The 22348-nt window shown below is 45.9% G+C and overlaps 1 protein-coding gene across 1 annotated transcript in view; it reads left to right on the forward strand.

Moving 5' to 3' along the window:
- The window catches only part of LOC115089262 (alcohol dehydrogenase 1A-like), a 50282-nt gene that overhangs the window by 1098 nt on the left and 26836 nt on the right, over positions 1 to 22348 (forward strand). Inside the window, exons 2-5 of the mRNA XM_029597391.1 lie at positions 14801 to 14902; positions 20575 to 20716; positions 21444 to 21531; positions 21634 to 21853. Of these exons, the coding sequence (XP_029453251.1) occupies positions 14801 to 14902; positions 20575 to 20716; positions 21444 to 21531; positions 21634 to 21853 (552 nt within the window). The remainder of the gene's footprint in view (positions 1 to 14800; positions 14903 to 20574; positions 20717 to 21443; positions 21532 to 21633; positions 21854 to 22348) is intronic.

Raw genomic sequence — 22348 nt, forward strand, 5'->3', positions numbered from 1 at the left:
ATTTATAATAATTTTAATGGAAAAAAACCCCACTTAGGCATATTGTAATGCAAACTTGGTGTGGGCTTGGCCCTCAGTATGCTATGAGGAAACTGAATTTGAATTATAATATAGTAAACCTCCCATAGCAAAATAGTGCTAACTGCTAGCATTCAAGCAATAACAACTCTACCTATAAAAAGGCAACACTGCAAATATTATACCAGGTCCTAAAACACCAATACACTTCCTATTAGGGAAACAGACCGAACCAAGCTGCTGTAGATCTCTACACAGAAACTACACACTAGCAGAAAAGCTCATCTCAATCACACATGTAGAATGCAGACAGACCCTCATCAAATACAGAATAAAGAGACCATAAAGTATAACTAGAAATTATAACAAGCCAGACTCTGTATGCAGTGCAGCAAGGGATCAGAAACATTACTATTTTTCATAAAATATCAATAAAATCAGTATAAAACAATCTTAAAACAGTTGAACAATAGAATAATATCTAATAATTAAAAATGCTTATAAACATTTTAAAAATGTTCTAAAGGCCAATAAAATATTTCAAACAAAAGACCCATCAAAGACCACCCAATAATTAAAACTAACAAGGATAAGTTGTTTGTATTGTTTGGTGGACCATGGAAAGGGGAAACATCCTCTAAGGCTACCATAGCTTGATAAATCAAGGCAACAATAGCCTCGGCTACCTTTTCTCTGGCAGGCAGGTGCCAGATGCGCTCTGTACGCACTCCATAAAAGCGCAAATATCATCATGTGTGGAGGCAAGTTCAGCTTCCCCAGAGGGAATCTGTAAGGCAGCCATCTGGTCGTTCCTACAATCCTTTGTGAAGTATTATAGACTGGGTATGCATGCCAAGGTAGATGCTGCCTTTGGGACAGGAATTCTAAAGACAGCCCTGTCTTCCTCCATCCTTTTTTAAATATATCCGAAGCAAGAAACCTGTGAGGGAGTCGGTTGGACCATTAGATGACCGAGGAGTTAAAGGGGCTCTTAGGGAAGATAAGGCCATTGCAGAAAGACTAAATGAATTCTTTGCTTCTATGTTTACTAATGAGGATGTTGGGGAGATACCAGTTCCAGAGATGGTTTTCAGGGGTGATGAGTCATACGAACTGAACAAAATCACTGTGAACCTAGAAGATGTAGGAGGCCAGATTGACAAATCACCTAAACCGGATGGTATGCATCCTAGGGTACTGAAGGAACTCAAAAATGAAATTTCTGATCTACTAGTTAAAATTTATAACCTATCGTTAAAATCATCCATTGTACCTGAAGACTGGAGGGTGTCCAATGTAACCCCAATATTTAAAAAAAGGCTCCAGGGGCAATCAGAGTAACTCTCAAGATCAAAATCGTAGAGCATATAGAAAGACATGGTTTAATGGAACACAGACAACATGGATTTACCCAAGAGAAGTCTTGCCTAACAAATCTGCTTCATTTTTTTAAGGGGTTAATAAGCATGTGGATAAAGGTGAACAGGTAGATGTAGTGAATTTGGATTTTCAGAAGGCGTTTGACAAAGTCCCTCATGAGAGGCTTCTAAGAAAACAAAAAAGTCATGGGATAGGAGGCGATGTCCTTTCGTGGATTACAAACTGGTTAAAAGACAGGAAACAGAGAGTAGGATTAAATGATCACTTTTCTCAGTGGAAAAGGGTAAACAGTGGAGTGCCTCAGGGATCTGTACTTGAACTGGTGCTTTTCAATATATATATGTACATGATCTGGAAAGGAATACGATAAGTGAGGTTATCAAATTTTGCAGATGATTCAAAATTATTCAGAGTAGTTAAATCACAAGCGGATTGTGATACATTACAGGAGGACCTTGCAAGACGGAAGATTGGGCATCCAAATGGCAGATTAAATTTAATGGTACAGAGAAGGGCGACCAAAATGATAAGCAGAATGGAACAGCTCCCCTATGAGGAAAGACCAAAGAGGTTAGGACTTTTCAGCTTGGAAAAGAGACAGCTGAGGGGGGATATGATAGAGGTCTTTAAGATCATGAGAGGTCTAGAACGGGTAGATGTGAATCAGTTATTTACTCTTTCAGATAACAGGTAAGAACCCTTTTCGCTGCCAGTAGCGCGCCCAATAGCACCACCTTTTACGATGGTGCTATTGGGTGCAAAAGCCGGCAGCGATAGCACCATGAATGTGCGATCGCTGCTGGCTTTCGCAGGCCCATACCCCGCTTCGCCCCCCCCAATTATCGCCGGATTCTCTAAGGTCTGTGACCTTAGAAAATCCAGGCCTAAGTCTAACACTATGAAATATTCTTAAATATTATTCACTTCAGTATCAATATCTAATACCAATCAATTTTTTAAAACTTAATTTTAGTAAGTACTAAGGACCATCTCACCTGAACATTGTTTACACAGCAAATGTATACATTAAAAATCATAAATCACATACATACCTTTCATTCCTACAAACACTTATACAGTAAAATCAAGACTATACCACTGACTGTAAGAATCCAATTACAAATTGTAATTACACTGTCTATATTGATACAAGGTATGCATCAGGATACCCTAACAGAGGCCACTCTTTCACCAAGACGGCTTTGTCAGGGGGATTTGTAGCATGTATCTGTTACAATGCATCACTTGAGCACTTATGAAAGATTATTCAGAAGGCAGGGCAAGAGGTATTCTTTTTAGTACTTTTTCGCTTACAGATCCATTCAAGGGGTAAACAGAGTCTGATATCTGAATGACATTCAAGTTGGGTGGGCATGTGTGTATGCTTTTGATGACACGCAATAAGTCTGAATTTTCCAATCGTCTCGAATAATGGCGGGGACAAAAATTGGCTCTAACTTGTAAAGCTCAATCTTCTAAAGAGTGTATATACCCCATTCGAGTGTCTGATGAAAAGTTTTATGGAACATGTAATGAAATGCGTGTTTAGGATGCCGACGGCGTTTCAGACTGGAAGTAACACAAAAGTGCTTTACCATGTCTCAGACACGTGCAGCTCTGATTCACAAGCCCAACTTCTTGCCACTGAGGTGGACATGCTTGTTGAGCATGTCATGCGGCACCAGAGTCTGTTGTATGGTCCACAGTCTAGGACGGTGGGTGCATACAGGAAGGAGCAGATCTGGAAGTGGATCAGGCACGCTGTCAACTCCGTGTTCCACCACAACCGAAGCACTGGGGAACTGATGCACAAGTGGAGGGACCTGAGGAGACTTGTGAAGCGGAAGCAGGCCAGGAAGATTGCAGAGGGAAGCAGCAGCCACATCAGCTTCACTCCCTCTGAGCAGCTGGTACTCAGCACTTTATCTGAGGCAGCTGTGGGTGGAGTTGGCCAGCTGGACACCATGCCTCATCTACAGCAGGAAGGTGAGCATAGTAATGTATTTTTTTTTAAGTAGACTGTACTCATTCATCAGGCACTTCTTATTAAGCCTGCCTTCTTAAAGCTACTCCCATAGTAAATTTATTCATGTACAATATGCAAAGCAATATTCCCTGTACGTACCAGGATCAGTCCAGACTGCTGGGTTATGCTTCCCGTCCAGCAGATGGAGTCAGAGAAAAGCTGAAAAGCACCCCCTAGATATACTGGTGTGCCACCTGCGATCCCCCAGTATATCTCTGACTCCAGCAGATTGAGAGGCATAACCTGAGGTCCTGATATTTTCTAAATTTTAGTTTGGTTATTCAGGTTTGTCTTTTTGCTGACCTTTGACTAGATCAATTTCTTTTGCAGGGCAGTGCCCTAAGGCCTATTTCCCAGAGATAGTGATCCCTTGGGACCAGGGGGAGTATTCACCGGTGGGCCGGTCACTCTCCCTCCTGTATGTATATTCCAGGGGTGTTTCACCTCTGAAGGGGGCTCAACTATCACAGGAAAGAAGCAGGGATCAGATTTTACTTTTATAAAAAAAAAAATAATAATAATGATAAAATAAAAAAGCATACAGTTAAGTCCTGTTGGTGGCAGGCTGTTTGATCGCTTCGTTGGCCCCGGCCTGCCATGATAGGGTCCCGGGACTCCGGAGGGGGTGGCCTGGTCACCCGGCGCGTTTTTATTTTACCTCAGTCACAGCTCTGCTGTTTCGCGCGCTTTTTTTTTTTTCCCCCTGCTCTATCAGCTTCGGGCTGCTATGTCGCGTGCGTTGGCCTGCACGGCCTGCGGGGACTCGGGGGCACGGCTCTCTCGAGAGGGTCTCTACTCCCGTTGTCTTCCCGGGGGCGAGGGACCCTCTCGGAGGCCGAGCGCTGCCCGTGGGTCCCCCCTTTCGTGGCCATCTTGCCCATGCCGAGCAGCGAGGATGCAGCATCGCACGGAGGGGATTTCCCTCCCGATTCTCCTCCGGCCCTCAGACCACAAAGAGATTGCGATTTCGTGGCACATAAACCCCCCCTCCTCTCCAGACCCACGGAGACAGCTTTAAAAAGGCAAGTGCCATTTTCTTTGTGGTTTTTTCTGCTGATGCATCAAGCCTTCCTAGAGGCAGAGACTGGCTGGGAGGATGCGGGTCCCTCTCCCCCTAAGGTCTCCAAGTCCTCTGCAGGCGCTGGGAATGCAGGGGTTCGTTGTCCCCGGCCGCCAGTAAATCCGGGGGATGCAGAGCCAGCTGTCCCGTTCCCAGACCTCTTGATTCAGGGTGTAGGGGGTGATTTAGAGGGAAATGTCCCAGTTGCAGGGGATGACCCCCCAGATCCTCCATTTGTTTGGTAAGGACAAGCTGGATCCCTTAATCCTGCAGGTCTTGAAAGAGCTTGAGATTCCGCCCTCCCCTGGAAACAGATGTTTCCCCGGGAGATTTTGTTTTGGCGGAAATTAAGGGACCCCCCCCTCAGACCTTCCCATTTCATCCAAAATTATTTCAGATAGTATCTAGGGAATGGGATTTTCCAGATGCCTCATTAAGGGTTAGCAGGGTTATGGAGAAGCTGTACCCCCTCCCGGCTGAGTCATTAGATCTTCTCAAGCTACCCAAAGTGGACTCTGCGGTCACGGACGTCATTAAACATACTACTATTCCCGTGAAGGGGGGGGAGCGGCGCTTAAGGATCTCCAGGATAGGAAGCTGGAGGTTTTGTTGAAGCACATTTTTGAGGTTTCTGCATTGGGTGTCCGGGCCGCGGTCTGTAGCAGCCTCATGCAGAGGGCTACGCTTTGCTGGGTACAGCAATTGCTTACGGCCCAGGACCTACCGCCTGAAGAGGGCGGAGCAGGCGAACTGCATGGAATCTGCGGTCGCATATACTGCAGACGCCTTATATGATCTCCTTCGGACTTCCGCCCGCACTATGTCCTCGGCGGTATCCGCAAGGCGCTTGCTATGGCTTCGACACTGGTCTGCGGATGCTTCCTCCAAGTCCCGATTAGGTTCCTTCCCCTTTAAGGGGAAATGGTTGTTCGGAGACGAGTTGGAGCAGCTCATTAAGGACTTGGGAGACAATAAGGTCTACAAGTTGCCCAAGGACAAGCCCAAGCAGTTTCGCACTTTTGGGAATTTCAGAGGCCGTTTTCGTGGTCAACGACTGTTCCGTGCGGGGAGGGGTGTTTCCTCCGCACAGAGACAACAGGCGTCTTGGTCACAGGCTTGGACGCACTCCTTTCGTGGCAGACGGCCTCAACGTTCGGGGGCATCGTATGCCTTTACCCCCAATAAGACGGCACAGTGAAGCAGCGCCGGCCCATTCCTCTGTTCCTTTAATCGGGGGTCGCCTGTCCCTGTTTCAGGAGGAATGGGTCAAGATAGCATCGGACCAGTGGGTCCTCAACGTTATAAGTCACGGTTACGTTTTGGATTTTGCTTGCCCGCTCTGAGATCTGTTTCTTGTGTCCCCTTGCGGTCCTCCGGCAAAGCAGCAAGTTATTGCGCAGACGTTGGACCGTTTACAGGCGCTGGGAGCAGTGGTCCCAGTCCCGCCTGCCGAGCATCGGACTGGTCGGTATTCCATTTACTTCATGGTTCCAAAGAAGGAAGGAACGTTCCGACCGATCTTGGACTTGAAACAGGTCAACAGAGCTTTGAGCGTTCCGTGTTTTCACATGGAAACGCTGAGGTCTGTAATTGCGGCCGTCCACAAGTGAGAATTTTTGGCTTCTTTGGATCTAACCAAGGCGTATCTCCACATTGGAATCCAGGAGCACCATCAGAGATTTCTGAGGTTCATGGTTCTGGGGGACCATTATCAGTTTTGCGCCCTGCCGTTTGGTTTGGCAACAGCCCCCAGAATTTTCACCAAAGTATTGGTGGTGGTCGCGGCTTATCTTCGCCGCCAAGGGATACTAGTGCATCCCTATCTGGACGATTGGCTCATAAGGGCCAAGTCGGAAGCTCTGTGTAAGCTAGCAGTTCAGCCAGTGGTGGAGCAGCTACAGGCGCTAGGTTGGGTGATCAACTTCTCAAAGAGCCATCTAACCCCAACTCAGCACCTGGAGTTTCTGGGAGCCCGTTTCAATACCTCGGTGGGCAAAGTGTTTCTTCCATGACAACGAATGGTCAATTTAATGGCTCAGGTGTGGAACCTGTTGGAACTGCCATTGCCTACGGCCTGGGATTATTTACAGGTACTTGGGCATATGGCTTCTACTCTGGAAATGGTTCCTTGGGCCTTTGCTCATATGCGCCCTTTGCAGGGGGCACTGCTTTCCCGCTGGGATCCCAAGTCAGAGGACTACAACATGCTATTGCCCTTGCCGGAGCCGGCACGGTCCAGTCTCAGTTAGTAGTTAATACCGGACCATCTCCTTCAGGGGGTGGACTTGGATCATTGTTACGACGGATGCTAGTCTAACTGGGTGGGGGGCGGCCTGTCAGTCCCGAGCAGTGCAGGGACGATGGTCCCCCCGGCAGGCCACATGGTCCATCAGTCGCTTGGAGACCCGGGCGGTTTGTCTGGCCTTGCGTCAACTCCTCCCGATGGTGCACCATCGGGTGGTGCGAATTCTATCAGACAGCACAACCACCGTGGCGTATATAAACAGGTAAGGAAGCACAAGAAGTCACCTGGTGGCTGCTGAAGCGACTTTGTTAATGGCCTGGGCGGAACGCAAGCTGACCCGCATCACGGCCTCACACATCGCAGGCGTGGACAGTGTTCAGGCAGATTTTCTCAGTCGACAACACCTGGATCCAGGAGAGTGGGAACTGTCGGCCGAGGTGATGCAACTTATAACTTGACGTTGGGGAACACCGCGTTTGGATTTAATGGCGACTCGGCGAAACGCCAAAGCGGCTCGCTTTTTCAGTCGAAAGAGGGAACAAGGATCGGAAGGGGTGGATGCGATGGTACTTCCGTGGCCTCCACATATCCTTTTTTATGTGTTTCCACTGTGGCCCCTAGTGGGAAAGGTGTTAAGACGCATCGAATCTCACCGGGGTCTGGTAATTCTATTGGCCCCGGAGTGGCCAAGAAGACCGTGGTTCGCGGATATGGTCAATCTGGCGGCGGACGGTCCATTGCGTCTCGGTCATCTCCTGAATCTTCTGAGTCAAGGCCCAGTATCTTTCCATCTGGCGGATCGCTTTTGTCTAGCGGCTTGGCTTATGAGTGGAGACAACTGAAAAAGAAGGGTTACCTGGAAGCGGTGATTTCTATTCTTCTCAGGGCACGCAAGTCCTCGACGTCTCTCGCCTATGCTAGAGTTTGGAAGGTCTTTGACTTCTGGTGCAGTAGGTTAAAGCTGTCGCCACGGAGGGCCTCTTTGGGGCATATTCTCGCGTTTTTGCAGGACGGTTTGAAAAAGGGCTTAGCTTACAGTTCGCTTCGCGTGCAGGTAGCGGTCCTGGGCTGCCTGAGCGGCAGGATTGATGGTTCTCCCTTGCCTGCCACCCAGACGTTGCTCATTTTTACGTGGGGTTAGGAATTTGCGTCCCCCTGTTAGGGCTCCATGTCCATCCTGGAGCTTGAATTTGGTTCTCCGCGGTCTCTGCGCTTCTCCATTTGAACCTATCAAGAGAGCCACTTTGAAGGATTTAACTCTCAAGACAGTATTTCTAGTGGCTATTTCTTCAGCGCGTTGCGTTTCGGAACTTCAGGCATTGTCATGCAGGGAGCCGTTTTTGCGTATATCTGAGTCCGGAGTGTCCCTGCACAAGGTACCTTCTTTCTTGCCTAAGGTGGTTTCGGCCTTCCACGTCAATCAGGCGGTGGAATTACCTGCCTTCTCTGAGGATGATATCCGCTCTTCTCAAGGTCTGGATCTGAGGCCTTTGGATGTCCGTCGGGCACTTCTGCGGTACTTGGAGGTGACTAATGATTTTCAACGGTCGGATCATCTATTTGTTTTGTGGAATGGCCCCAAGAAGGGTCTTCAGGCTTCCAAGACTACTGCCGCCCGCTGGTTGAAAAGCACCATTGCTTCCGCATACATTGGGTGCGGATGGCCTGTACCGGATGGGCTTAAGGCTCACTCTCTTCATTCTCAGGCGGCATCATGGGCTGAAAGTCAGTTTGTGTCTCCTCAAGAGATTTGCAGGGCGGCCATTTGGAAGTCCTTGCACACATTTGCTCGACATTATCGGTTAGATATCTGTGATCCGTTGGCGGATTCTTTTGGTAGCACTGTGATTCGAGCGGGACTCTCTGGGTCCCACCCCATTTAAGGCGGCTCGGGTACATCCCAGTAGTCTGGACTGATCCTGGTACGTACAGGGAAAGGAAAATTAGTTTCTTACCTGATAATTTTCGTTCCTGTAGTACCTAGGATCAGTCCAGATGCCCGCCCAAGTCTGTTTGCTACTGGAGAGTCCGCTCGTATTTCTTTCTGTTCATTTGTCTCCTTACAGTTCCTGCAGCTGCAGAATATCGGAATATGTGTTGGTGCTTAGTTTCAGGCAAGTTATACAGGGTTTTCTATTTTCATAGCATAGCTCTCTGCTTCAATGGCAGGGGAGAAGAAAAAACTGATACTGCACGCATATCCAGCATAGCTCTCTGCTTCAACGGCAGGAGAGAAGAAAAACTGATACTTCACGCATATCCAGCATAGCTCTCTGCTTCAACGGTAGAGGAGAAGAAAAACAACCAATAAGGGCTGAATAACATAGTCTGAGTAAACAAATAAGCATGGGTGTAGCTTGCTTATTATGGCGGTTACTACCCCTAACTAATCAAGCTTGATATTTCACTTGGATGCAGCTCCATCACTGCTCTCTACATTAATGGTGGGGGGTGAAAGGGAAATAGAACCAAAGGTTGCCAAGAGAAACAGATAAGTATGAGAAAAAAGAAGTGTGAAGCTTGCTGGGCAGACTGGATGGGCCGATTGGTCTTCTTCTGCCGTCATTTCTATGTTTCTAGAGCACTAGGCCTAATTGATCTAGTCATTGGTTGAGTTAAAGGAGTTTACTATTCAGCAGGAGTGGATGTTTCTATGATTCATTCTGCTTTGATATTCTTTATACTGAGGGATCGCAGGTGGCACACCAATATATCTAGGGGGTGCTTTTCAGCTTTTCTCTGACTCCATCTGCTGGACGGGAGGCATAACCCAGCAGTCTGGACTGATCCTAGGTACTACAGGAAAGAAAATTATCAGGTAAGAAACTAATTTTCCTTTGGTGACATCTCAACCTATCCGTATGTACACAGTATAGAGTACAACAGTTTCTGTTAAGCTCCTTAATGAACATAGGATAACGATTGCAAAAAAAAAAAAGTCCCCTAAAATTGTAGGAATGATGATCTACACACTTATGTACAAAGCCAGCATACACTTTGTGTCTGCTGCAGTTTTGTACATATAAGCTAGGTCAAACTGTGCAGTGGCTATCATGTGTGTATGAAGAAACACTATCAGTATTTATAATGGCCTAATAAAGTTGAATCTTTGAGGTTTAGTTGCATAACCTGTGTATTAAAATGCATAAGGGAGGTTCTTTGTTAGGACCTATGTAGGGTGACCATATAGCTCCATGAGAAAAGCAAGAATATTGCACTGGCTGTTTTATAATTTACCTCTGCATGTAGAGTGACCAAGTAGCTCCTGGTCAACGGAAAAAACAATGAACCAGCTCAGGGCTTACCACAATGCATGCAATGAGACATTGTTCTGCTTTTCTTAGGGAAATCTAACAACTTTTCTATGAAAGCAATGGGATAAAACCACGTCTGGATTGACTGGTTCTCCCTTGACAAGGAGCTGTATGCTCACCCTAGGCCTATCTCCTCTGCCACTTTCCACCTCACAAGGCCCCCAACAGATACGAAATGTCATGTGTCCCTGCAGTGCAAATAACATTTGGGGGTCTCTTGGTTTTTGTTTTGTTTTTTTTTATGATTCTAGCCACTTTCATGAATCTTCAAAGGACAGGGCCTTGTGTTTGTGTAAGTGGTAGACTGTGCCCCAAATCTGTGCAGCACAGTGAGAGTGCTCTGTCTCCTTTGGAAATCATAATCCCCAAGCACTCTGCTGTCTGGCTTAAGCCCTCCCTCTGCCATAAGGAATACCATCTGGAGTGTAAAGCTGGGTTGTGGCATATAGAATGCCTGTGGCATTAATAGCTCTGTACCACAGGACTAGTTATTAGGTCTATCTAGTGTAGCATGCATCCCATATGAACCAAAGTACAGAACACACAGATTGGCAGTGTTTTGATATTTTTTTATGTCTTTTTTTGTAGAGGAGCCAGATGATGAGCATCCTGGACCTGCACCTAGATGACCCCAAAGGCTGTACCAGCTCCCCCTTCCTCCTTGGATGAGGAGGAAGGGGGAGCCCTTGAACAGCTGGAACAGCCTGAGGAGGAAGAGGAGCCGGAGGATACTCTGACTGATCTGCTACAGGATCGCCTGCAGGACAACAGTGTGTCTGACCAACCTGAACTGGTTGCAAGTCAGGCAGAGAGACTGTTACTACAGGAAAGCACCAGCCTCTTGGACGCTATCTCAGGCCTGCCAGATGTGGTGGGGCAGGAAGCAGAGTCCCTCCGTGATACCATCAGTGAAGGGCAGGGGATTCAGCAGGCGATACAGGACCTTTGCCGGGCAAATGATGAACAAACGGCAGTGTGGAGGATGGATGCCCCCTGTGCAGCCGCAGCCACCTGTGGGCCCATGTCCTTTCATGGTGCCCTGGATGCATTACCCTCCACCTTATGGGCCACCCTTCCCATGAATGGCACCTGCCCGTGCTGAAAAGCACCACCTGTCATGCTTCCCCCATCACTACCAGAGCTGCTGCAGCCTCCGGCTGTACCTTCCTGCAGCTATGAACTAGAACTGCCCCAAACCCCTTTGCTCTCTGAGGGTAGCGTGAGCAGTGGCAGGAGTCCACTGCGCAGGAGCTCCAGGTTGGAGCATCCTAAGCTTCCTGAAGCCAGAAAGAGAGGACAGCCAAGGAAGTGATCTTTTAGTTTCTTAACTATTATTTATCTGCACTTTTTTGTAAATGAATGCACTTTTTTTACATAAGTACTTTATTGTAAATAAATCCACTATCACCTTCTGAAATGACTTTCTATGAGAGTGCTCCTTTGTTGTATAGCCTGCCTTTGACTCAAGCGATGGATTTCTTGCAATTCACCCTGAGCCAGATGCTCTTCCTCCTCCTCATTCTCTTGATGGGCCTCCTCTCGAGAAGGCATGTGTCTGTTTAGTGCAAGGTTATGTAGCATACAGCAGGCTAGAAAGATCTCACACACTTTAGGGGGGCTGTAAAGAAGGCATCTTCCAGATCTGTCCAGACAGCAGAAGCGTGAGTTAAGTAAGCCAAAGGTTCTCTCTATGACAGCCCTGGTCTTACAGCGTGCCCTGAGGTAGCGACACTCAGCGGCAGTTGCAGGGGAGGCAATGGGGATCATGAGCCAGGCTTTCAGTGGATAGCCTCTGCCACCTGTAGGAGGAGAAGACACAGAAAATCAGAATAACATATACCTTCTGGGTCTCATTGTGGCACAGCTCACAGGGCTAGTTTAGAGGAGCCCTGCAGAGGCACCCTAAATATAAGGATGACAAAAAGAAAGCTGGGAACTATGTATGTTAGAAGTGGTGGGTAGCTTACAACCTAGAAGCCATCCCCCAGTGATGTGTCCTTGCTGGAAGTGGTCATGAATTCTGGATTGTGATAGAATGTAGGCATCATGAGTGGATCCTGGAAAATGGGACACCACATTAATGATGATACCCTTGGCGTTGCAGACCTTGCGGTTGTGGTAGGTGGCCTCATCTCCTCCTGGTGCCCTTATGGGCACATTAGTGCAATCAATAGCTCCCAAGAATGAGGGGAAGCAATCAATTTGATAGAAAACTGTCTCCTGTTTACCCCTACCAGTACAATTCAACCTTAACTAACAATTATTTGCAGTTATCGTACCATTTATTCATATTATTAGAAGAATTTTTGGCGTCTATTTTAATATTTTATATATCTTATTTACATTTAATATTTATTGATTTACATTTGTTCAATAATCTGTTGATTGTTTAATGTAACGCTACACGTTCTCTGTTCAATACTCTGTTTATTGTTTAATGTAACGCCTTACCGGCGACAGTTGTGTTATATGGAAACCGACTTGATTTGATATATATATCGAGAATGTCGGTATATAAAAACACTAAATAAATAAATAAATCAGTCATTATTTGTTAATGTTCCTTTCTTCGGAAGGGGAAGGAGATAAAGTGTTGTGTTTTCCTGAGCAAGACAGCCAGGACCTGCTCTAGATACCTTGAGGTGGTAGACTGAGTAATTCCAGATGTAATTCCTAAAGGTGTTTGGAAGGTGCCAGTAGCAAAAAAGGCCAAGGCGGTAGTCACCTTGAGGTGTACAAGCAAGGCATGGCCCCTTTGGGTGGTAGGTTACATTTCAGGCTCTAACATTTGGCAGTGGTACAGAATGGTTCCCTTATTAAATCTGAACTTGCGCATTACTTCCTCCTCGGATCCAGAAAATGTGACCGAGTCGTAAACTCTGTGTAAAGGGTACCTCCTCATTCTCAGCATTCCTCTTCTCCTCTCTCTTTCTCTTCTGAGCTGTATAGATTGGAGGACCCATGCAGCTATTATAATCATGTGGAGAAACAGAAATGCAAAATATGCCACTGAATTGCTGTTCCTTGTGTTATCACCTCCTGTTGCAGTCTCTTTCCGTTAGACAAAATTCAAGAGTGCATACGTAAACATTTTACAGTTTCCCAGTTACCACCAGTAGTCCCACTAGCTCTTCCTCCCACCTTCTGTCTTCCTCCTGAATCGAGTGACCGGTAGCGAGGAGCCCAAGAAACTGGAAACAACCGAGGAAACTTGAAAGTAAGCAGTCGCTCGAGCATACAGGCAGGCAGAAGTAAATATACGCACGTGAGATTGGCTGAACGCGCCAGGTCATATGAGCGCGTCCCTTATAAAATATGTCATGTGCGCGTTAGTCATGTATACGCCTCTTTTTTTCATGTGCGCGACTTTTTGTGCTGGCCTGCCTGTGTCCCCGCATTCCCAGCTCCCCGGGCAAAACGGGGAGGATGCCCTATGTGGGGGGGGGGGAGGACTAGGAAGAGACCCAGGGTGCGCCTCTTCATTGGGAGGTGGCTGCCACCTGCGATGTTGACTCCGGGGGGGAGTCCAGCCCCCCCCCCCCCCCCCCCGGAGCTGGGCCTGGCTTTTCCTGTTCAGGTTCTGCAGCATTTTAAAACAAAAGGAGGGATCAGTATAAACCATCCATTCATGTGGAAAAACATGTAAGAACATTCCATTAGCATGGAAGGATCACTTACCACCAGGCCCAGCCCACTCCACCCGCAGCCACTCCAGCCACCTCCTCTTCTTTAGGCGCAGCCACTGAGCTGCCTTCTTCAGGTCCTCATCTATTGGAAAACATGGAAACAGTACCATGAGTGTACTCTGTAGGTGCTAATAGGACTTGCATACTGGTATGTGACAATGAGTGCTATAACAACATTTTGCAACCATGAAGAACCATGATACTGAGGTTCAGTAGTCATGGAGCAAATAAGCAATGGAAATAATCTTTGGGGTTTATATTACACACTTTCCATTCATAACCCTATACTATAACACTCTGTTTCTCACTCACTTTCCTCCTCCCAGGCCTAACCCGACCTTCACACTCCCACAGTGCCCCCCATCTGCAGTAGATTACATAACTGTAAAGACTGTTAACTTACTCCACATGGGTGCGAAGCTCGCTGGTTGAATCGGGCCTGCACCTCCTGCCAGGCCCTCCTCAAGCGGGGGTAGTTCATCCTCCGGCCTGTAATGGGGAACAACCGTCGTTCTTTCTCCACCACCAGGGACGCAAGCAGAGCAGCGTCCCTGGTGGTGAAGTTTGGCTGTCTGCCCCTGCCAGCCATTTTGCACCCAGTGGAGGAGCAGGAAGTCTCGCCTTCGCGTTGGCTTACGCATGGGCATGTGCGAATGCATGGCACGTACAAATATATGTGCGCATAGCAGCGCGCTGCACACAACGGACGCACACAACTCGTGGGCAAAACATGCGCGTATTTTGCATAGTTCGCGCATATATGTGCAAACTTTGTAAAATACATGTCGCCCACGATGCGTACAGCCCTTTGCACGTTTATAACCCCGTGCGCATCTTTGAAAATCTACCCCTTACCGAGCAGGGTCAAAGCTTTGCCAGAACTTCAAAGATTTACTCCATGCAGTAGAGAGGGGCCTAGTACAATGTTTGGGGGAACCATGGTGTCTTGCTTCTTAGAGTGCAGCTGTTTTGAATGAGGAATTAAACCAAACTCCAGTGAACTTAACTTATTGCTGTTACCATTGTTGATAAAAATGGCTGAGCATGATGAAACCGTTATACTTTTCATAGGTCATTAAGTGCAGGGCAGCAGTTGCCTGGGTTCCCAGGAAGCCACTGTCTATTGAGGAAGTGGAGGTCGCGCCCCCGAAGGCTCACGAAGTTCGCGTTAAGGTAATGGAAATCTCACAATGTTTGTATATGGTTAAACCTGTTTCTCTTTTTTTTTTAATTCTCCCTGTCCTCCCAGAACCATGTTTTTATTAAAAACTAGCAGAGACTTGCAAAATATTTAGTGCAACAATATTTCAGTAAACACAGGATTTCAGTTTATTTATTTAAGCATATTTTGGCCCATCTTTCTGCGATACACGCAAGGTTATGCACAACATGATAAATAATAACAGAGAGCAATTCATAAAACAAATGCACAGTTTATATCCTGTGTTTACACATGCACACGCACGCGACAGGGCAATTAAGGAGCTGTGATGGCAAGCCTATAGGGAACCCTATTCCTCAAGGGGACATAAAGCTGGAGTTGCCTGAGGGAAGATAAAACTTGGAGCTACCAGAGACACAGGGTTGATAGGCGAGGTAGCCTGGTGAGCTGTGAAAGGGAATCAATCAAGGTTAAACTAGCTGTTACAGAGAGCCAGGCCAGCGATAGGGGAACACAGCTACTGCTGGAAGCGAGTGTGCCTTTTTAAGGAGATCGGGTGGGGTGGGGGTGAAGTTGGAAGAGCTTGCCCAGATACAGGAGCAGGGATGCTCTAGCTGCAAGAGATATTGTGAGGAACTGGGTCTAGGGGGTTCAGATGGAACTTGTGCTGGCCTACCATTCAGGCCAATACAGTAAAATTCATGAGAGCGGGCAAGCACCCGCTCTCCTGGCGCGCGATTCACTAAAAAAAACTATTCAAATTAAGGCCCGCGGTAAAAAGAGGCGCTAGGGACACTAGCACGTCCCCAGCGCCTCTTTTTTGACAGGAGCGGCGGCTGTCAGCGGGTTTGATAGCAGACGCTCAATTTTGCCGGCATCGGTTCTCAAACCCGCTGACAGCCACGGGTTCGGAAACCGGACGCCAGCAAAATTGGCATCCGGTTTTCAACCCGCGAGCTGCGGGCCGATTTAACATTTTTTTATTTTTAATTATTTTTAACTTTCGGGACCTCAGACTTAATATCACCATGATATTAATTTGGAGGGTGTACAGAAAAACAGTGCTTTTCTGTGCACTTTCCCGGTGCCGGCAGAAATTAACGCCCCCCTTTGGGTAGGCGCTCATTTCTGAAAGTAAAATGTGTGGCTTGGCTGCACATTTTACTTACTGAATCGCACGGGAATAACTAATAGGGCCATCAACATGCATTTGCATGTTGTGGGCGCTATTAGTTTCGAGGGGGTTGGACGCGCGTTTTCGACGTGCTATTACTCCTTGGCCTGTTTGTTGCCAAAATACTGCAGAGTAAACCTGGTATCTCAATAAAAGACTGGAAAGCTGAAAATGTGAAGTTATTCTTGGCACATAGAATAAAGTAGCTTTTCACTGCATAGAGCTGTCTCTGAGCATGTATCCTCAAAAGTGTCAGGTTGTGCAGAGTTCAGGGCCTCTGACGGCCCTAAAAAATGAAACCATTCCCTGTACGTATCCGGATCAGTCCAGACTGCTGGGTTTTGCCTCCCTTCCAGCAGATGGAGAGAGAGAAAAACTTTTTGAGAGCACCCAGTCTTAACCTGGTGTGCCACCTGCAGCTCCTGTTTCTAGCAGATGGAGGTGCTGCAAAACCTGTGGTTCTGAACCATTTTGTGGGTTCACTCAAAAAAAATCCTAGCAAGCTTACGGCTGTCAAGGTAGGACAGGAAGGTTCAGTGGTCCTCCCAGGGAATTGGCAGGTCCTAGGGGGACCATCCTCCCTGGTCGTAGGCAGTCAGGCAGCTCGAGTTGGTGACTCTGCTTAGCTCCCTTGACTCAGCACCGAGGGTGATAGCCGGTGGTCCGGTTCCCTCCGCATGGATCCAGTGCCTCCTTGCTGGTGTTTTCATTTACAAAAAAAATAAATAATAATAAAAGTTGGTATTTTGGGGGGGCAGGGTGCAGTGCTGAGTGGCGCAGCACCAGCTCCAGAGTGGCATGTCTTCGGAGGTCGGGCCGCATGGAGAGGCCGTGTTTTGGTGGAGGCTCCCGAGTCCCGCTTCGTTTTGGGCTGGGGGATCGGCAGCATGTCAGCAGGTTGTGCAGAGTTCAGGCCTAAATAATGAAACAATAGTGAATCCTTTGAATGATTCTGCATTCAATAAATATACCATACAGTAGTAAAATCTTGTGTTGAAGACACAATTAATATTTCTTTTTTAAAATTTCTATTCTGCATAGATAAAACCTAGCAAATGGCAGTAAACCCAGTTTGATAAAAGAAATCCCAGTCAACCAGTATAGAAGACTGATCAAAAATAAATACAAAATTGATAATAGCAACTAAAAGTAAGCAGCGAATTAATTAAACCAATTAAAAATAACCAAGCAGAGGAATAAAAAAGTTGCATAAAGAGACATGTTATTACAAGATGGTGAAACAACAGTAGATTCTTGGCTAATCTTTTTTTTTATTATTTTTTTGGAGCTCAGTTCTTCTACACAAAAGAGATGCAAAACAGAATGTGCAATATAGTGCTTTAGCCAATTTAAAATGTCTCAGTAGCAGAATTACAAGGACACAGCCTTAGGTGTCTGCTTGGTGCATGTTGAATCACCTGCTCCTTAATATAAAAAAGGCTCAGACCATGCAGTGCCTTATAAACAAGGCAAAACATTTTAAATCCCACTTTGAATAAATAGGCAGCTGACAAAGCTTGAAATCTACATCTACATCTACCACCAGTCTGCTGGTGTGTTTTGTACAATCTGAACTCTATGGCTAGACTTGTTTGGTAGACCAGACCAAGATGTAAGGTATTTCAATAGTTTAGCCAACTATCCTTTTCCCAAAAAGTAACAGATTGGGAGGAGATGGAAGATCATAAGAATTGCCGTTCTGGTTCAGACCAAAGGGCTTTTGAGCCCAGCATCCTGCCTGTGGTAGAGGCCAATCTAGGACATTAGGTAGCACTCAGCAGCAGAGCCGTGGTGTGCCTATGGCCAATATGGTCACGGCCGTAGACGCTGCTATCAGAAAGCGCCAAGGAGAAGTGTGCGACCGGAGGGTCCTCAGCAGAAGAAAAAGCAGCGCGGCCCCATCAAAAATCAAGAGCATAGTCAGTGCAGCCTTAGTGGAAAAGCAACGTGGCCCCAATGCTTTCCACTTTCTAAGGCAGCACTTATGATGCCATCAATTTCGGCGAGGCCCTGCCGGAAGTAGTCCAATGTCCCTTGGACGAAAGTTGTTCCCTTGGCCATGGGGGGCTGAAGGAGACTGCTGCTGCCTGCTAAGTCAAGGGAAATGAGTGAGAGAGAAGCATGTGTGCTTGTGTATGGAAAAGTGAGAGAGAGCATGTAAGCAGCTATGCGGGAGCGTGAGAGCATGTTTGTGGGAGTGAGAGAGGATGTGTGCTTGTATGTAAGACAGTGAGAGCATGTGTGGGAGAGTGAGAGAGCATGTATGCTTGTGTGTGGGAAAGTGAGAGAGAGCATGTATGCATCTATGTGGGAGAGTGAGAGCATGTTTGTGGGAGTGAGAGAGGATGTGTGCTTGTATGTAGGACAGTGAGAGCATGTATGTGGGAGTGAGAGGGGATGTGTGCTTGTATGTGGGACAGTGAGAGCCTGTATGTGCGAGAGTGAGAGAGAGCATGTGTGTGTGTGTGTGTGTGTGTGTGTGTGTGTGTGTGTGTGTGAGAAAGGAGCATGTGTGTGTACAACTACCCCAATTACTCTCAGCCTGCTAATCCATGACAATTTCAAGGCATCTGGAAATCTAAAGTTCCAAGGTATGGATAACAGGGAATTTTTTAAAATCCTTATTTTAATTGTTGGGTGTTATTTGATGTGTCTCTTTTGAAATACTTGATATATGTTTAGCAGATTTTTATATGAATGGGGCATCTGGAAGCTGGGGTGGTGGAGCCTGAAGCCTGGACTTGCTTGCAGTGACTCCTGGATTCCTCTCCCGGGGACTGCTGGGTAAGAGCAGATGAGCCTTCTGGTCCTCTTCTGCTGCCAAAATTAGGCCCTAACCTAGCTAGTATTTATTTATATTCCACCTTTCAGACATTTCAAAGCAGATTACATTAAGGTACAATAGATATTTCTCTGTCCTGGGGGGGGGGGGGGGGGGGGTGGAGGCTCACAATCTGTTTGTACCTGAAGCAATGGAGAGTGAAGTGACTTGACCAAGGTCAAAAGAAACAGCAGTGAGATTTGAACCCTGACTTCCCTGGTTCACAGCCCGCTGTTCTAACCACTAGGCTATGCCAGCTTTGGACTGAAGATGGATGGATTTAATTCCTAGTCATAGAAATGGAAGTAAAGAGGAGGTTTGGAACAGTTAATCTGACCTCTGTGATGAGCAAATTTAATGGAATTGCTGCTAAACAGAGGATAGTGTAGTTTCTGGAATCCAATGGATTGCAAGTTCCAAAATAGCATGGTTATACCAGAGATAGGTCTAGGCAGATGAATCTAATCAATTTCTTTGATTGGTTGGCCAGAGAATTGGAGTGGGGGGAACTCTAAATGTGTAGTGTACTTTGATTTCAGTAAGGCCTTTGACAAGGTTCTGCATAGGCGACTAATAAATAAATTGAGCGTCCTTGGTATAGGCTTTAAAGTGACTGGGTTAGAAACTGGTTGAGTGGGAGGTGACAGAAGGTAATGGTAAATGGAGTTAACTCTGAGGAACATAAGAACATTACATGCCATACTGGGTCAGACCAAGGGTCCATCAAGCCCAGCATCCTGTTTCCAACAGTGGTCAATCCAAGTCACAAGTGCCTGGCAAGCACCCAAACATTAAATAGATCCCAAGATACTATTCCTTATTGATTAATAGCAGTTTATAGACTTCTCTTCTAGGAACGTATCCAAACATTTTTTAAATCCAGTTACACTAACTGCTGTAACCACATCCTCTGGCAATGAATTCCAGAGCTTAATTATGCATTGAGTGAAAAAGAATTTTCTCCAATTTGTTTTAAATGAGCTACTTGCTAACGTCATGGAGTGCCCCCTAGTCCTTTTATTGTCTGCAAGGGTAAATAACCAATTTACATTTACCTGTTCAAGTCTTTTCATGATTTTGTAGACTTCTATCATATTCCCCCCTCAGCTATCTCTTCTTCAAGCTGAATAACCTAACCTCTTTAGACTTTTCTCATAGGGGAGCCGTTCCATGTCCTTTATCATTTTGGTCGCCCTTCTCTGCACTTTCTCTAGTGCAACTATATCTTTTTTGAGATGTGGCGACCAGAATTGCACACAGTATTCAAGGTGCGGTCTCACCATGGAGCGATATAGAGTCATTATGACATTTTTTCCATTTTATTCACCATTCTCTTCCTAACATTCTGTTTGCTTTTTTGACCACCACAGCACACTGAGCCAATTATTTCAATGTATTATACTCTAATATGCCTAGATCTCTTTCCTGGGTGGTAACTCCTAATATGGAACCTAACATCGTGTAACTATAGCAAGGGTTTTTTTCCCTACATATATCACCTTGCACTTGTCCACATTAACTTTCATCTGCCAGGCACTGGATTTGTTGGACCTTCGGTCTGACCCAATATGGCATTTCTTATGTGAATGCATCATTTCATTTTCTCTTTTTCATATGGAACTGTGTTCACCTCTATTGAAATGTGATTGCACAACCACTCTCCAACTTTTCCTTTACATTCCCTATAGATCTTGACCACTGGAATTTGTCGGACAGATGATCATGCATTGGAAGGAATTATGGGAGGCATTGAGTTCCCAGTAATCCTGGGCCATGAGGCAGCTGGAATAGTTGAAAGTGTTGGCGAAGGAGTTACTGACCTAAAGCCAGGTGACAAGTCACAGATTCTCAGGGGCAATTCATGGCCTGCGGATGCTATGAGTGCCTGCTGACCACTGTACTGATTCCCATAGCTGTCTGTACATCTTGAAGTTTCTCAGTACACTTTGGGATTTTATTCATATGCGATGAAAAAGACAAAAAATTGAAAAGATAATGAAAATAAAGTAAAGTGACCCGATACCACAATAAGAGTTTGTTATTAATTACTGACTCTTTGAGTAAGGGTCCCACAAAATTTAAAATTTTAAGTTTGAATTTTGATGGCTTAACAATATGCATATGAAGTAGATACCAGTGAACCATACATTTGGATTTGTACTATATGTAGGCCACAGCAACTGTTGTATAATCTCACTTTTTCCATAGCAGAACAGAATTAACTTCTTTTTTTTTTAACCTCATGTTTATTATTGTAACTTTGTAGAATAACAGGTAATGTTTGGCTTATACCAATTGATAGCGTAATATAATGTAAATATATTTACTAGTGCAGAGTGCTTGCAGAATGTATTGTTTGTTTTCTTCAAGGAAGACAGCTATTGTGGGATTGTACTTTCTCTGCAGGATTAGTTTGAATTTTAACAAAGCCATAGGTTTGCATAGCACTGAAATGACTGTAATGATGACATACTGGTTTCAGTCTGTCGAGCTGACTGTATGTGGACACTATTTCTCCATATTCTATATTTTTAACAAAAGACATTTTTTTTTCTAGGGGATAAGGTCATCCCACTTTGCATTCCGCAGTGCAGAAAGTGCAGTTCCTGTCTGCATCCAAAGACCAACTGTTGCTTCAAGACCCAGTTTAGTTTGTTTTATCCGAAATCCTAATTATGACAGAAGACACTACCAAGCCTAATTTTCTTTTTTTTTTTTGACCAGTTTTTTGTGTCTTTGTTGAACAGTTTGAAGGAACCTCAGAATCTGATGCCAGACAAGACGAGCAGGTTTACCTGCAAAGGGACGCAGGTTCACCACTTCCTGTGGACCAGCACCTTCTCTGAGTACACCGTTGTGCCAGATGACGCCATTGTGAAAATCGATGCTGATGTCCCCCTGGATAAAGCCTGCCTTTTTGGCTGTGGATTTTCCACTGGTTATGGGGCTGCCATCAACACTGCCAAGGTGAAGACTAGCCATTGAGGGGAGAACTGCGGAATGCATGTATCTTTAAGTTGGGTGTCTGTAGGAGGAGTGCGTGGTTTGATGTGGATTCAGGCTAGAAGGGGAGGTGCTCTCTGGCTAATCAGACCTTTCACTTTAGGCCAGATAGCTCAGGGAAACCAGTAAACAAAGATCAAAATCTCTCCTCTTGATTCCAATGTATACACATTTGGTAACCCAGCAACAACAGAAAAAAAAAGTGCATGCAGACTAGAAAGCCAAAAAATTCCTGACTGGACCAAATTTCAATCTATGAAGATATGTAGGAAGGGGAATACTTAACTGTACAGGATGTGCTCAGACTTAAGACACAGTTGGTTCCTGAATACCGCACCTTAAGATGAAACAACATAAGTTGAAACCAATTTTCCCATAAGAACAATGTTATAAATGGGGGATTGGTTCCAGCACCAAGGCCCAATACCCTGTTTCCACCAAATTAACTCAGAATTTAGT

This window comes from Rhinatrema bivittatum, chromosome 1 (assembly GCF_901001135.1).
Source record: "Rhinatrema bivittatum chromosome 1, aRhiBiv1.1, whole genome shotgun sequence".
NCBI lineage: Eukaryota > Metazoa > Chordata > Amphibia > Gymnophiona > Rhinatrematidae > Rhinatrema > Rhinatrema bivittatum.